General features: G+C 43.4%; 1 protein-coding gene across 1 annotated transcript; it reads left to right on the top strand.

Moving 5' to 3' along the window:
* Positions 1-1,165: 1,165 nt before the first annotated feature.
* On the top strand, positions 1,166-14,658 carry LOC128470122 (kinesin-like protein KIF18B). The gene is made up of 15 exons (XM_053451957.1): positions 1,166-1,496; positions 1,788-1,945; positions 2,270-2,374; positions 2,902-3,012; positions 4,544-4,741; positions 5,416-5,592; positions 5,708-5,782; positions 5,866-5,966; positions 8,225-8,357; positions 10,031-10,116; positions 10,792-11,012; positions 11,937-12,549; positions 14,024-14,134; positions 14,235-14,338; positions 14,434-14,658. The coding sequence occupies exons 1-15, from the start codon at positions 1,175-1,177 to the stop codon at positions 14,553-14,555; spliced, it is 2,637 nt and encodes an 878-aa protein (XP_053307932.1). The 5' UTR covers positions 1,166-1,174; the 3' UTR covers positions 14,556-14,658.
* Positions 14,659-16,749: the final 2,091 nt, after the last annotated feature.

Consider the following 16,749-nt stretch of genomic DNA (forward strand, 5'->3'; position numbering starts at 1 on the left):
CCGCAGCTGGCGTCACGTGGTTGCCAAAAGATCCAATCAGAGCGGCGTATCGTTGCCCAATCCGAACTGGCGCTAGGAAAGGCCCGCGTGATTCGAACTTAGCATAGCGGAAGTACTTGGAGCGGAAGAGCAGGAAAATGAGGGGAGGGCAAAATTAATGAGAAATATCAACAATAACAAAGCTTGGTAATTGGATAAACCCTCGTATAATTAACAGAACCTCTGTCCCGGTAAGTAGCGGGCGCCGGGGGATGCCGGGAATGTAATTAATGGCAGGCTGGAGCTTTTGAGCATTCGCTGGACTGCGACTCCCATCACCCTCAGCATGATGGGAGTTGTAGGACTACGGATGCCGGGTGACAGCAGTTCCGTAGTTTCTGAACTTCTCTGGGAACTTCTCTTTCATGTGATGACAGCTGGAGTGACAGGTGATGCACAGGTTACATCGCCCTATAGATAGATATGTATGTATGTATGTATGTAAGGTTTGTATGTATGTATATATATATATATATATATATATATATATATATATATATATATATGTGTGTGTGTGTGTGCGTGCACGTATGGGCTTGTATGTGCATGCGTGCATGTATGTATGTATGTATGTGCATGCATGTATGGGCTTGTATGTATGTATGTATGTGTGTGCATGTATGTATGTGTGTGCATGTATGGGCTTGTATGTATGTATGTATGTATGTATGTGTGTGCATGTATGGGCTTGTATGTATGTATGTGTGTGCATGTATGTATGTATGTGTGTGCATGTATGGGCTTGTATGTATGTATGGGCTCGTATGTGTGTGTATGTATGTATGTGCGTGTACCGTGTACACAATGAGTGATTTTTCTGGGCTTGCGGCGCGTCTCTTGTATTTGAATAATTCCGCAGGAATGGTTGCATTTCTTCTCATTTTTAATAAAGTGAAGTTGCTTATAAAACAGTCTCTGTCACAGACAGCCGGCTGAGACTGATGAGATTCGTGTTCTGACTCAACACCGAAGCAACATAAATATCCCCGAAATATCCCCGCCGTGTCTTTTTTTCTTATTTCAATAAATCACTGCATGCAGCTGTCACGCCAGACACGTGAACGTCATACACAGAGTTGTTAATCTAATCAGGACTGTGTCTAATCCCCTCAGATCCGCAGCACCCCCGAGGAACATGACGGCTGCCGCTGCCCCCGAGGAGGGCAATGTGTCCGTGGTGGTCCGCGTGAGACCCCCAAACTCTCGAGAACAGGAAGGCAATCATTGCCCGGTGGTGCATGTTGTGGACGACAGCATCTTGGTGTTCGACCCCGACGAGCCTGACACATCCGGGGTCTTCTCCGGCCTGAGGGGCTACGACGGGACGAAGCGCAAAGGGAAGGACTTAAAGTTTATATTTGACCGCGTGTTCGGGGAGAGCGCGACGCAGCAGGACGTGTTCCAACACACCACCAAGGAGATCTTGGACGGGGTCCTGAACGGCTACAACTGCTCTGGTACCACAACTCTCTGCTGAACCGCATTTGTGGAGATATAAGTGGGTCGGCGGCTGAGGGTTCTGGGAGCTGTAGTCCCCCACCACTAGATGAGCTCCCTATTTACACATTCTATTCCCGGAATTAAGGGGGGTTGCGGTTTATCTTCACCGTTTTGGGATCATAACAAGATTATAATTGCCAAGTCCAATGCCCGCCATTACTCTAGTGTTTAGATCATATAGACATTAATGGCACTTGTTGACAGTTTGTGGCAGCTTCGTGACCCCTGTCCTCCTTTCTTCGATGCAGTTTTTGCCTACGGAGCCACGGGGGCAGGAAAGACGCATACGATGCTGGGCACAGAGGCAGACCCCGGGGTCATGTACCTCACCATGGAGGAGCTTTACCGGCGGATCGAAGCAATCCAAGAAGAGAAGTCCTGCGAGGTCCTCATCTCCTATCTCGAGGTGCCGGATACATCCCTTTGGCTGCTTTACTAATTACTTTCTTACTAGAGCCTGAAACATGAATTTTTCATTTTTTTTTAAGAATTTGTTCTTAGAACAGTAGTCAACGACCTATGTGTCCGGGGCCCCTGGGTGCAGCCCATCACAGTGCCTCATCTTATAAAGGGGATTGTGCACCACCAGAAGGTTATGGTCCACTGCCTTAGAAAAAATGTCCCAGCATGCACTTGATGTCCCCTACTTGAGATAAAGAATGGTAATTTTTCCCCAAAATACTTATTTTTGGAACTTGCTTTATATGTAAAACTCGTTTTGCCCCCTTAGGTGTATAATGAGCAGATCCAGGATCTTCTTGCACCCAAAGGATTCCTGGCAATCAGAGAAGATCCACAGAAAGGAGTTGTGGTTCAGGGCCTTTCTTTCCATCAGGTAAGGATATTGGATCTTGGTCGGCTTAAATACATCCCTGCCAACCGTCCCATCCAGACCCCTAACATGCAGGGTTTCGCATTCAGAGACCCCGCATGCTCATGGGCCCCCGAGAACTTTTTGGGGGGGGGGGTGCAAGCCTGATTCCTACATCAAGCTCAAGTCTTCAATGGCTCAACCAGCTATAGAACTCTTACCTTATACATGAGCCTCGTAGACTAATCGTCCGCTCCCAATGCATGATCATTTAACTACAGACGTAATAATGCGTATTATTTATATTATTTACCTTTTATGGCCAATCTTGTTGCTCTCATAAGACCTTTCCTCCTTTTATTTCCCTCATCTCACAGAGATGTGCCGCTGGTTTCAGTGATAAATCGTATATCAAATCGTATATCGTATTTCTTCAGCTCAGTCATATGTTTTTTCCTTATTATAAATGTTCTTAAGGAAGAGAAAGACCGATTACTCCCCGGGTATCGGCCACACTATGTTTGTATAATTAATGTATTTATTTTTTCCAGCCCAAATCCGCGGATCAGTTACTGCAGATGCTGGCCAATGGCAACCTGAACCGCACTCAACATCCAACAGATGCCAACGCGTCGTCTTCCCGATCGCACGCCGTGTTCCAGGTAACACATAGATATCTTCTCCTAACTTTAAGTATAAAAGCATGCTTTTAATGGGCATTCTTCCAAAACAAAATTAAGGCACTTTGACTCAGAAGCTACAGCCCTGCTGCTGCACTTGCCCTCCTCCTCCATAGTCCGACTATTCTCGCCACTGATTGGCTGCTTAAAGCAACCAACCAGTGACAGGAAAGCACTCCAACTAAAATCAATGAGAGCTTTCAACACATGCAAAAGGGGGTCTGAACAGAACCCCCATAGAGCATTCGCCAACCCAGCGCTGCAGCTGCCTGGAGGTAAGTATATAATTTAGCTGAGGGGTGGGGAGAGGGGCAAATGCATTAAAGGGGCAACATGAACATTTTAAAGGGTCCACGCAGCTATCACATGTGTTAAAGTGCACACGATGGCCGGAGTGTCCCTTTAATTGTAGTTTGGTGTTTATTTCAGTGATGTTTAGTGGCTTTTTATTATTTCTCGTTATTTATCACTCTTTAATATTGCATTGTCCTGGAAGGTGTAGCTGCGCACGCTGTGGAGTTGTTTATGAAGAGACTCGGCGTCTCAGAAAGCGTTATTAGATGCTTTGATCTCAAGAATTCTTTTTATTAAACCTGAGCAGGGCTTGGATGATCCCAGATCTGCCGGCACGCAGTATTCCAGTAGCAGCAATTTAAACAAATTGCCCGGGGCTGTACATTTACTTTTCGGCCGACCTTTTCTTGGCATCCCATTTACCTCCTGACTCGGCTATTAGTGACGACTTTCTCTTTTATTTAAGCGAGATCTTTATTCTGTAAATTTTAATGTTATTAGTAGCATTCACCCTCCCCCATTGTTAATAGCGCCTCGTAATCCGTAAATGTAATGTTACTTTTCTCTGGCCCTACAATTTACATTTATTTACACAAAACAAACCCTATTTCATTGCATTCACAGGTTAAATAAACAGTGTATATGTTAGAACCCCGTCTTACATGTATACCATGGGAGCGGCCGTATTCCTGTCCGCAGGATCTCTTTAAGAGCTCTTGATACTACCTGCGGCCCTCCAGCTGCGGCCCTCCAGCTGGACTACATCTCCCATGCTCCTCTGTCAGCCCCTTAGCTGAAAGGGCTTTATGGGAAATGTAGTCCTGCAGCAGCTGGAGGGCCGCAGGTTGGACACCCCTGGCCTATTGGACCCCTCTGTTAGTGGGGATGATAACTAAAAAGCATCAGCCACTGGTGGGTCAGTGTTGGCCAGAAAGCCTCGTGGAAATTGAGTTGCCGTCGGTCTTCTTATCTACTGCTATGCGATGGACACCTGGATGTCAGCTCAGGGGCGTCCAACCTGCGGCCCTCCAGCTGCTGCAGAACTACATATCCCATCCTCCTCAGCCAGCCCCTTAGCTGAAAGAGCATTATGGGAGATGTAGTCCTGCTGCAGCTGGAGGGCCGCAGGTTGGACGCCCCTCCTCTAGCTCATCGGCTAATGCTTATAATAAATTAATAACCGCCATATTGAAAGCCATGTTGTCTTCCGATCTTCCAGATCTACGTGAAGCAGCAAGACCGTGCGGCCAGCATCAACCAGGACGTCCGGGTCGCCAAGATGAGCCTCATTGATTTGGCCGGTTCTGAGCGGGCTTCCTCCACCAACGCAAAAGGAGAGCGCCTCCGAGAGGGGGCCAACATTAACCGCTCGCTTCTGGCGCTCATCAACGTCATCAACGCGCTGGCCGATGCCAAGGTACTTAATAACCCTCTGGGCCTGGAGCTGATACGTTTCATATGACCCCGACATCTGATTAGTATCGTGTCGTCTACCAACGAGATGAAAGACCTTTCCGTGTCTGTTGCGCGTTAGCTTCATTTTTTTTTTTTACGTTTCGCTCGCGAGAGAACAAAATTCATTGTTTTCCTTGCTTGAAGAGACCAGCGGGGCCCTTGGCATGGATTAATTATGCTGGAAAAACTAAATGACAACTGGGATGTCCCACGACAGCCAATACAACAAAGCGTCAGCTCTGCCAGATGTTTTGTGTTTTGGCGAAAAAATTGTGTTTTTCATTTTTTTTTATTTTTTTTTCCAGGTTAAACATTTTTATTGGCCTTTTTTACAAGCGCAACAAATGTTGGAAAATATTACAAAGTCTTGAAATCCATGTTTAAACTACAACGCTAACAAAGTGTAGTTTTTAAATGAATTTTCTCTTTATTGCCGCACAGAACGTTTGCATTAATCGCTCTCTCGTTTCTAAGAACTCCGTGTTTTATTTTGACTTTGAACATATGGGTTAATAACCTCGCTTTTTAACGACTGTATTAAATAAAGGCACAGATGACTTGCGCGTTTTGGTGTCTTGTTTGCGGTAGAATGTCGTTGATCGTCTGTTTTCTTTGCGGGTCTCTCTTGTTCGCCAGAGTAAAAAGGCTCACATCCCGTATCGAGACAGCAAGCTGACCCGGCTGCTGAAGGACTCCATTGGGGGCAACTGCCGTACGGTGATGATCGCAGCCATTAGCCCCTCGTCTCTTAGTTATGATGACACCTACAACACTCTTAAGTATGCCAATCGGGCCAAAGAGATCAAGTTGTCGGTGAGTTCCTGCAGTTGTCTCAAAGCCGTAATCTTGATTATGGGCCGATTTTACGTTTTTCTTGCAGATTTGTTCATTTTAACCTCGTCTTCGCCTTTATTCTTTTTGATGACAGTTGAAAAGCAATGTGGTGAACCTTGACTGCCACATCAGCAAGTACGCGGCAGTGTGTGAGGAGCTGCGAGCCGAGGTAAGGGCACCGGAACTCCCTCGACGAGACCACCGAGGGACCACCGGAAGGAACGCCGCTCACCTGTTACTGTTTCCTATCAGGTCGCGGAACTGAGGGAAAGACTCCGTTCTTATGAGATGAAAGAGGACCATCCAGATGTTCTCCCTGTGTGTCCCAGCCCGGAGCGCAATCAATCCACGAGGTAACCTTTCCGTTTAGGAATAGATGAGGGTTCCGTATTCCCCCGCAGGCAGTTTAAATGTGATTTCTGCTACGAACGCGTTACAGCGACATACCTGTGACTTCAGACATTTACGTTCGGGATGCTTGTAAACGGACCGATAACAGTTGGGTTTATAACGCGTTTCCCAGAATGCACGCTGCATCTTTTTCCTGGTTGGCTGCTTAAGTTGTAACATCGCTTTTTAACTGCTGCAGAAATCCACTTGATCCATTTTACAATGAGAAGCATCTTTAATCTGCTATAGATTTATCCGTTAATATGTTATAATAATATATATTATCAGGGGCGTAACTAGAAACCACAGGGCCCTGGTGCAAAAAATTGCCCCAGGCCCCCCAACTCCAACAGCTGGTCTGTGCCATCATTTCCCCCACACAACTGGTCCTTGCCCTTTGCCCCCTCCCCTTCCAACATAAAACATATGTAAACAGTCTTACACAAATGACACACACTTACTCATACTCACTAACGCACACTCCATCTCACCCCACTTACACAATCATACATCCATGCTCACACAATCACACAACCATGTTCACACACACAATCATACACAATCACACATTCATGCTCACACACAAAATCACACATTCATGCTCACACACAAAATCACACATTCATGCTCACACACACAATCACACATTCATGCTCACATACACAATCACACATTCATGCTCACACACAAGTACACATCCATATATTCCACCCCCTCTTACCTTTCACCACTTCTGCAGTTTTCCGTCACGAGACCCCAATACGCTCCTGTCTCCCCGTGCTGGTTCAAAATTATTTAGAAAGGGCCCTTCAGACCTGGGTTGGTGCGGTCCAGCTCTGAAGGGCCCTTTAAACTATTTTGAACCAGTACAAGGAGACAGGAAGAAGGGGTCGCACCGGCCCCCTGCAGCTACTCCAGCGTATATTATAATATATCCTATCCAGTTTTTGTTTTCTTTCTCTGTCATCTATGTACGATCGTTTCTTTACCACCGCTAATTTAAATACCAGCGAGGCAAATTTTAAAATGCTTTCTGGGTCAGTGTTTGGAAATTTGGTGTTTCTGATAACGCCTTTAAACCCAGCGATGGTCGCCAGCAAAGAGCTGGCGTGTGTCTGGCTTGCCGCCGACGGTAGTTCCGGTATCATAGACCCCGCTATCTTGTCTGTTGCTCGTGTTTTTTGTACTCATCACCATACACGGTTTCAAAGCTTTGTTACATTTAACGACAGGCTCCGACCGCCCAGACAATCTGGAACAGTTTAACCCAAATGCCTCACATGTGCGTCGCCTGCTTCGGGGCTTAGGAAACATTTCTCCTTTAAGTTTTTTTTTTTCCTCTTTTATTTCACGCCATTAAGATTAAATCTGGACAAAATAAAAAAAAATATATATCCACGGGGTGGGGTGAGAGGGTGCTTATTGTGCCTCTTTGTTCATATTTTACTTTTAATTTATTGTTTCTTGTTTTTATTATTTTTTATTGTTGCTTTTTCAACATGAGAACGGAATTCTCAACTGGCCGGCACGTTTATCTCCTTTCATTCCGTTCTATATTTTGCAATTTAGTTTTTTTTTTTTATTTAGTAATTTTTATTGATTTTTTTTTTAATTCTGGTCAAAATATTGGGTTCTTCCTAACTAAATAAATATGTTTATTTTATTTTTTTATTTGATTTCAGTTAAATTTCAGGAGACTTTTTTCTTTTTACTTTTTCTTTTTTTTTCTTTTCTTTTCTTTTTTCTTTTTTTTTTCTTTTTTCTTTTTACAATTTGTCGTCTTACAAAAATCCATGTTTTGATTTCTCATGGTTGGTGATTATTAAGATGTTTCATGGCTCTCTTTCATCTCGTCAATGTGCATAAACATCCCAAAACGCAGACCTATGAACTCCAATTATATTTTTTAATCAGGGAAAAAATGAATGTTTTTAATTCTCCTAAAAGTTGCCTGTATTAAAAGTGCGTTGAGTTGATTTATATTTAGAAACTGTTTACTTTGACATTATCCTACATTGGCTAAGGCATCACAATAGCCAAGAGGACCTATGGGAACGTTGTCTTAAGCAGCCACGATGGGATCACCGAAGCGCTGAGCTGCAGCTTCCCCCAAAAAGTACTTTAATGTGCATTGTCTATTGATGAGGCTGCACGAAACATTAAACTGTCCATCTAATTATCTGGAGAGAGCTTCATTTATCAAAAACCTTTCTACTTGAAGGTTGGAGGAGCCAAGAGATTCATCCAGCCCAGAGCAAGGACGCAGGACACAGAAACGGACCACGACCAGGAGATCTTCCCAACGCCTTAACCAAAAACCCCTCAAGCGGCCACCTGAGGATCACGAGAAACAGGTAACCATCTCTGAAAAGTAAGGATGTGTGAAGTTTTAGGTCGTTTAGGTGTATATATAAATATTGAACGCATATTTGTGTGAGTGGGTGCATGTTAGATCTGTATACAAGCAAATGCCTTCATGGTGGACCAGCAAGACTCGCCTTGAAACAAGGGCCAGTGTGTCGGGGGTGGCAACACTCTACTTGGGGTGATACTTTGTGTCCTGAAAGCCAAGCGAGGATAGTAAGTAATTTGTATCGGAGTTCTTGACGCGCAGGTTCTTATTGCTCTCGGACGCCATCGGCATCTGCTCGTCAAGTGCTTGGGTTTTGCGTCTACTAATTAATCAGCTTCGGGTCCGACTTGGAGCGGCAATAAGGATAAAATATATCGTGGAGCGCATCCATGAATTCATTCATTCATGTACATAATATTATTTATTGCCCGTAATTGCAGTCCGTACAGGAAGCGTGTTTCTCCGCGCCAGGGCCAAGATGTAGATATTTCTGACTCACTTATTCCATCCCAAAGAAATGTTGACCAACGGATAATCTTATCACCTCTTATCTACGTTACATTTCCAACATGCACCTTTTTTTTTTTTTTTAGTTTTTAGTCTTTTTTAATTTATTTTTTTTTATTCTTAGTCTTTTTTTATTATTATTATTTTTTTTATAGGGTTAATAATATTACTTGCACATACGTTGCTTATGTCTCCTCTATGAGATGTTTTCCATTCCTTAGGAGCGTAGGACTCTATGGAATGCCAGGCCGCTTATCTGCCGTCTGTAATATATTTATCATTAAGCCTTGAATTTTTTCGCGTGTCGTCCGTGCAACCTACTATTCTGAATAATTAGCATTAAACAAAAAAAACAGCCGCGCAACAGGACATAAAATATTAACCAGACGAAAATTATCTCTTCTGCATTCCTTATTTTCCCAAATGAGTCCTAAATATTTCTCGGAAGAAGTTAAAAAAAGAGGGGGGGGTGGTTATTATTCTAAATATCTTCTTGGCAGCTTCTTAGCTTATCGTTTAATGTAAATATGGGATATTTCTAGAAGTTTCTTTTTTTTTTATGAACTCCAAAGACAGGACAAACGTTTTCTCTCTTTTTTATTATTACTGAGTTATAATCAGAGTAGTTTAAATGCAAAAAAAACAGGGTGTTTTTGTTAATACTGTATATTTTATTATTTATTCTCGTCTTTGCTGTGTTTGTTGGGGGAATATAGTCGCCTCCCAACAAAAAAATCATCCCCCTGTTTTCCTTACGCTAATCCTTTTAGCATATGGTTTAGTTAGCGTGGGCTTTTTCCGTAGGTTACGTGAGGTCACAATCTGGTTATACATATAGTTTCCTTTTTTTTTTGAGAAGACCTGTTTTTGGGCATTCTTTGTTCTATTATAATTAAGTGTAATGTGCTGAGCGGAGACCCCCATTAGATGGTGCTATAAATCATTGAACCTTTTGATACTTGCGCTGCCGAGGGCTTCCCGGATCAACATCATCAGCTGGAAAGCTACAGGTTTAACACCTAAGCGATTGATCTGATCAATGTCTCCATGAAATAACCTTCATTCTGCCTAATTTGTGTTGTTGTTGCATAAATATTATTCCGTTTCTCGCTATTTTGTGTGTCTCGAGACGATCCGACCTTCTTCGTTTTTCCTTTGCCGACACAGGATTCTGATTCAGAGAACTTTAGTTTCACGGAACATGAGACGAGTCTGTGTGTTGGACCGGAACCCTTAAACGGCGACACTGAGAGGTAAATGGAGTCGGACTATGGTGATGCTCAGATAAAGGGACTGTCCGGCCGTCTTATGCACTTTAATGTTCGTGGTCCCTTTATGTTTCCATGCGGACTCTGCCGCAGATGCGTTTGCCCCGTTCCCTGCCTCCCAGCTATTGGCGGGACACATCTGCTGGCACGTGCCGGCCCGGGGGGAGGTCCGAGACCCCCAGTCTGCATGCGCAGAAACCCATCCCATTGATTTCAGTGCAAAACGAAAGCCCACGGATGAGGTTTCCCCAAGCAGTTCTGGAGTTTTTTTATTTAACAAAATACCCCGATTTTGAAGAACCCACATGGTAGTTTAATGTAATGCCCGACATTAAACTGTCCCTTTAACCGGTTCACCTTCGCTTTCAATGTCCGACCGACGGCTGTTTTCGTTGGCTGGGGGAGGACTGCGGCTCTGACGTTAATAGAGGTGACGATGATTTCTCTGCTCGTTTTTTATTAATCTGAAGTTAAAATATTGCATCCTTAGCGTCTGTATTATTTCCGCGCGGGCAATTCATCAACTCCGACTACGTAACGCTTCGGCTATTCGACCCGTCTCTGATAATAACTTTCAATTCTTAGCGTCCGTTACAAGATACGGCTTCTGAACATGTGTCTCGAATCTGCGATTTTAACTATTTATTTAACCCGTCGCAGGTTAATCGGCGCTTTCCTGCATGTGATCCGAAAACAGAGCGAGACCCTAAAGCGTGCCGATCTTCAGACCCCCGAGATGGACGCCGAGGTACAAGAGCTGGAGCGGCTCGCTCTACGGGTACGGCGTGACTTTACCACCGAGCAGGTCGAGCTGAAGCTTCCCGATACAGACGCCGGTAACCCCATCAAAGAAGAGGCTCCGTTACTGCCGCCCATTGATGGTAGGTCCGTTCTGCATTTACATGATGCTCTGTAGGTACCTTGTTAACATATCGACCCCAGCCGCCATGACAAGGGTTAATTATATCTGCCCTTGGGGGGGTGGCATTGAACCAGGACCAAAACAATATGGAGGAAACATGGAAACTAATTTGTAGCCTTAATCATAGCCTTAAATGTTTTTTTTTCTGTGTTTTTCATAAACCCATTAAAATAATCGGCTTCTATTTACAGTTTAAATAATTAAGTAGAAAGTCCCCGAATTAAAAGGCTCTTCCCGTATCCTAACCTCGTTTAATCCGCCGTGAAAGGATTAGGACGATGTTTTATGTCTTTTTTTTGTTTTCTCCAGTAAAGCGTAAAATGAGGCACTTTCCTAGCGGGGGGGGGGGGTTCGACCGACATCCCGGTAATAGAGACGTTTCCAGCAAAAAGGGTACATATGGGGAGCGCGTACTCCACGGGGTTTCTGCCTTGGGCTCCTCCGCGAGTGGTTTTCGTACTACGGAGCGGTACAAGCCCTTCGAGCGCTGATGGGAGACGCGGGAAATAACTGACCTGTTACATAAAAAATGTAATTAAATGCGCATGCGCGGTGATTGCCGAGGCGGCAAGAACGCATGGCGCTTTCGTGCATCAGTAACGAAGTCCATTATCGAGAGAGTTTTATTTTCTTGAATTCTTGTTTTTAACTGATTTCTCCCGTTTAAGGAAAAGCTCTTTACACAATCATTAGGTTATTTATAAAAGAAGGGCTCTTATAGGCATAGCAGCCGTTGGAAGGCGCCTGGTTTCACAATTTGGGAATCCCGAGTCGAGAAGGCGTTGGGAAGAGCATCTGGCGGCCATGTTTATTGCCAATCCCGACGTACGTGCTGCCGAAAATCTCTTGTATGTATTCATGCCGTGTGCGATCTGTCTTCCAGATGCCGAGGCTGATGTGAAGCCGCAGATCGCTGTTGCCCCAGTAGCCTCCTTTAAGAAAAGGCATCCGCTGAAGCGCTGCAGGCGGGAGCTTCTGCCGGACGCCAGCCCCACGCTCCGAAGTCCGGTTGTGCCAGCGAAGCGGAGAAGAGAAGCCGAATCCCGCACTCCATCCAAAGCCCACGAAACGCGCCTTCCTAGCACCCCGGAGGCGCAAGTCAAGAGGCCAAGAAAGTCCTCCATACCTAGCAGAAGCCGGCCGAACCTCAGATCCGGCGCCAGTCTGTTTCACGGCAAATCCAACGATGCCGTTGTTGGCCAACCCTCGAGAAAGACTTCCCTGTGCACCCCAAAGCAAGCAACGCAAGCAAAGTCTAATGCCCCGGCGAACGCCATCACTAAAGCCCGGGTACCGCTGGCCACGTCGGCCCTTCAGAACTGCGCCTCGGTCCCTGCCGCAGCGCTAGCTGCCAGGGACCTGAATGCCACCTTCGATGTGTCGGAGGACGTTTTTCTGGCTCCTGACCTTAACGCGACCGTGACCTTCGGAACGTCTGAGTTTTCCGGGTGGGAAAACGTGAATTCGCAGCACATAGATAGCACGTTTGGCAAAAGGTCAGTAACGCCGCAGACGTCTCGTAAGTAACGTGCGGGGACCGCCGGTTTCCTTTTTCTTTCCAACTTCCTGAGCTTGGAAGAATTATTACGCTGGAAAGTAAATCAATGTTTTTGTTTTTCTACTAATTTATGTCATTCACGAAAAATCACGTAAGCCCCGTTACCATTTTGCACTTGCAGACAAACGTTACTTTCCAAGTCTTTAAATGTTCTAGATAACTTGTGATATACAGCACGGAATCGGCAAGGGTTTGGGTAAATAAACGCATTTTTTAGTAAATAAGCATAAGAACGGTGTACAAATTCAAGAGAGCCTTCTACCTGAGAGTGAGATCAATCCCTAAAGAATAAAATGTCTCCGTGATTATAAGAAGTTAACATTTTTTATCATTTTTGCTATTTCTACGGTGAATTTATGAGCCAAAATGAGCCTTTTTTTTAATGGAGAAAGCTTTTCCTTACAGTGAGGGCCGTAAAGCTCAGGAATTACACCCTGTAGGGGAGCGGGGAGGGCAGATGATGTGGATACCTTTTAAGAAATAGGTGACTCATTTTTTTAACCCCTTAAGGTCAATAGACCGTTAACCCATCAGTGACAGTGCCCTTTTGTAAAGGGGTTAAAGGAAGTGCAGCCATTCATCTCTGATGAATATTTGAAATGAGGGTTTCTTTTATTATTTATTAATCTAGATCAACGTAGATAAGGGTTATCTGAACTTGATGGACTCCTTTAAACCTCATTAACCATGTGCGTTCTGGCAAAGTCTCGCACAGCTGAATGTTGGCCTTCTCAGTGTTTGCTTTCTGGATACCTTTAACAATCTAATTTCTCGCTGCGTTGACACTGATTACATTTTTCATCCTCAATATGTCCTCCTGTAATCTTCGGTTAAAATCTCAGCCCTCGGGTATTCACATCTGCAGAAGGAATTGGCAGACGCCGCGTGTTTCTTTTCCAGCGGTTCATTTAGAATGCGCTCCCAGCTGGATATAATGTATCGCAGCGCTTTGGCGGTCTCTGGTGGGCTTCGTCCAGTCCATTTCTTTCGCAGGTGTCTTCTGGAAAAGGAAATATCCTTTTTTTCCACCTAATTTCCTTTGGTTTAGTAGATAAAAAAAAATGTTTCTGTGCTCTAAGTTCATGTACCGCAGAGTTTGAGTCCCGGAGGAAAGATCATAGAGAGGCGTCTCTAACGGTTAGAGATCATCTCTATGGTTTCTCTATGGTGCTCTTCTTCTTGTGGTCAGAAACCAGCAAACAAGAAGGGTTTATCTTCTAAACTATGGGAGCCAGAATTGCTAAAATAAAGTGCAAATTAGTTAACTAGAAAGTCAGACTTTGTGTTTGTGGGATGGGGTCAACTATAACGGCCTTGAGGACACATTCGTTTGTTGGCGACTGGATGGTTTTATGAGGTCGGGGGAGGGGCGAATCATCATCTTTCCCATTTAAAATATTTTCTTTATCCAGTTCCGAGGTCGCGGTGTTCACCATGAACGGTCGGTCGGTGAAGCTCACGACTTCTTCTCAGATGTCGTCCGTCGCAAAGTCCTACCCCCACCGGAGGAGGAGGTCGAACAGGTGAGACGTGGAACCCGCGGTACAGCGTGTACGAAACAAACGTAACAGTCTGGAATGGTACGAAACGTTTCATATTCTGATTGTCTTGTGTGTTCTCCAGCTCGTCCTCCATGCGCGCAGGTTCTTCAACGGTTGGCCAAAGCAAGATTGCAAAATTACAACTTGGCGCGGTGAAAAAGCCTCTAAGACCACCTACCATTGCAGGTAATGATATATATATTGGTTAGTGAGGTCCCCCCGCCTGACCGTACTGGTTGGTTTATGGCAGCTTACGCAGAATCCCCATGTTTGTCCCCCAGAGAGCTGCAGCCCCCAGAGACAGAGCGGCAAGAAGAGCGTAAAAGGGAACACCGCCTTTGGCCGCTCCGTGTCGGCAGCTCCGGCGACCAGGTTCATGCAACTTACAGCGGTCAAGTCGTAGATCTCAGGAGAAACGTTCAGCCGGCTACGTGCTACGTATTTTTTTTATATAATGTATTGATTTTATTATTTTCCCATACTGCTTAATCCACCCAAATATTTGCTCGGATTTTCTTTTTGGTATTAGATTTTTTTTATATTATTATTTTTTTTCTTTGCGCTGCTTTAAATCGAACAAGTTGTATAAATGTAAATTTCTTCTATATTCAGCCATTTATAAATCTATTTTCAGGACAGGTTCTTTATAATCTTCCGGATCGGACGCTTTAATACCGCCGATATGCTCTGTGCCTGCGCTGTCCGGGCAGCCATTTATGGGTCAGATAAGAACTCCGAACGTGAAAAATCTTGCTAAGACGATAACTATTGTTTCTTACGTGATTATCGCATATTGGGTCAGTTTATTTCAGTTCTAACATTGCGTGAGGACTATAACTCCCAGCATCCCTTTTCTCTGCGGGTATCTATGATCACAAGCTGATCTGTAGTTGGCGTCACGTTATCCGTCATGGCTGCCCGGATCTCTAGAACATTGAACATAATTACAACTAGATTTTATTGTGATCGGAATTTTTGTTTATGGCCGTACGAGTAAATTATATTTAAATGTATATATTTTTGTGTATTTTTGCTTAGATTTTACTTTATTTCCTTTTAATACATATATTAATACATAATAATACATATATTAAAAGTTGTACTGAGCAGCTTTTACACATTTTCATCTCATAACACGTCATATCATTTATTAGCAATTATTATTATTATTTTTTGGAATAATGGTAATTCACATTAATCCAAATATTCCATTTTATTGCAGGCATAACCAGCAGGTGCATTGCCGGGTGTTGTGAAACTACAACTCCCATGATGCTCTAGCTATCAGCCAGCCATAGACTAGCTGAGCCTCTCCGGAGTTACGGTTCCACAACAGCTGATGAGCCACCGACCCCCGGAATCTGAATATTTAAAAAGTAGTAGATATTTTTTTTTAGTTCTATAACAACCCAATGCTTTAAAGACCCCCCCCCCTGCTAAATCTGTGTAATAGATTTCAAATTAGCTTTCTTATATCGGGTAGGCGCATAACTGCTTAATACGTTTTCAAGATGAGATGATATATTGTTTCATAATGCCTTCGCTCAAACCCCTCTGGGATTTAAGAGGTTAAAACACAGCATCACCCAGTGTCTGGACAAGTCGGAAGCCTCCTGGTTTATTAATCAGAAGTTATGGAGTCCGGCTCTGACCTCAGATTCGTCATTTTGGGATATTTTCTATGAATTCCACAAAACCCCCCTCCCAAATGAGCAATTGCTTGAGTTCCAATTATATTACAGCAGCCCCTTAACCCCCGATACCATATTGCGAAACGTAACAATTTCAAGAATTTGCTTACAATATTAAATCATTCAATAAAAAAAAAAAAAATGTTGTTCTCCATATTGATCACTAATTCCAAAAGCAATTTAAAAAAAAAAAAAAAGTAAAATATTATATTCAATAATTGCCTGAATATATATATATATATTTTATTTATTTCAAATGAAAATTCCCTTTACTTCTTAGACTTCTTAGACGATAATGTTTTACAACGCGGATTTCTAAATAATTTCGTCGTGCCCTTAGGTGCTCCGGCGGAGGTAAAGAATTTCCTTTTTATTGAGTGTTTAGAAAGAAAAAAAACAAAAAACACTGTTGGCTTGGAATGTCATGTATGTAACGTGAGTATTGTAATATTTTGTTATATTACTAAATATTTCCAGTATATTATATGCAGATCTGTGTATGTATGTGTGTATATATATATATATATATATATATATAATACCGGGCAGAGATCATGCAGGGGACTGCAAATTATCTTAATGTGTCTGTATATAAAATATGCTTTTTTTTCCCCTTGCATTCACCCCCCCTATTTTTAATGATGTATTGTGACATTTGTAGATATTTATCTGTGGAATATATAATGGTTGATCATTTGACATGCTTTTGTATAAACATAAATGTTTTTCCTTGTGCGGGTTTTAATAGAGTCCTTATTTTGTGGTGTAGATGGATTACAACGTGAGAAAAAAAATAAATAAATCAGCTCGCCATAAAGAAAAGCCGACCCCATCGCGTTTCTCCTGCCAAAAGATTTTTAATGTTTAGTAAATAGTAGTAAATAGGATGACATTTAAATTATTCAT

This window comes from Spea bombifrons, chromosome 12 (genome assembly GCF_027358695.1).
Source record: "Spea bombifrons isolate aSpeBom1 chromosome 12, aSpeBom1.2.pri, whole genome shotgun sequence".
NCBI lineage: Eukaryota > Metazoa > Chordata > Amphibia > Anura > Pelobatidae > Spea > Spea bombifrons.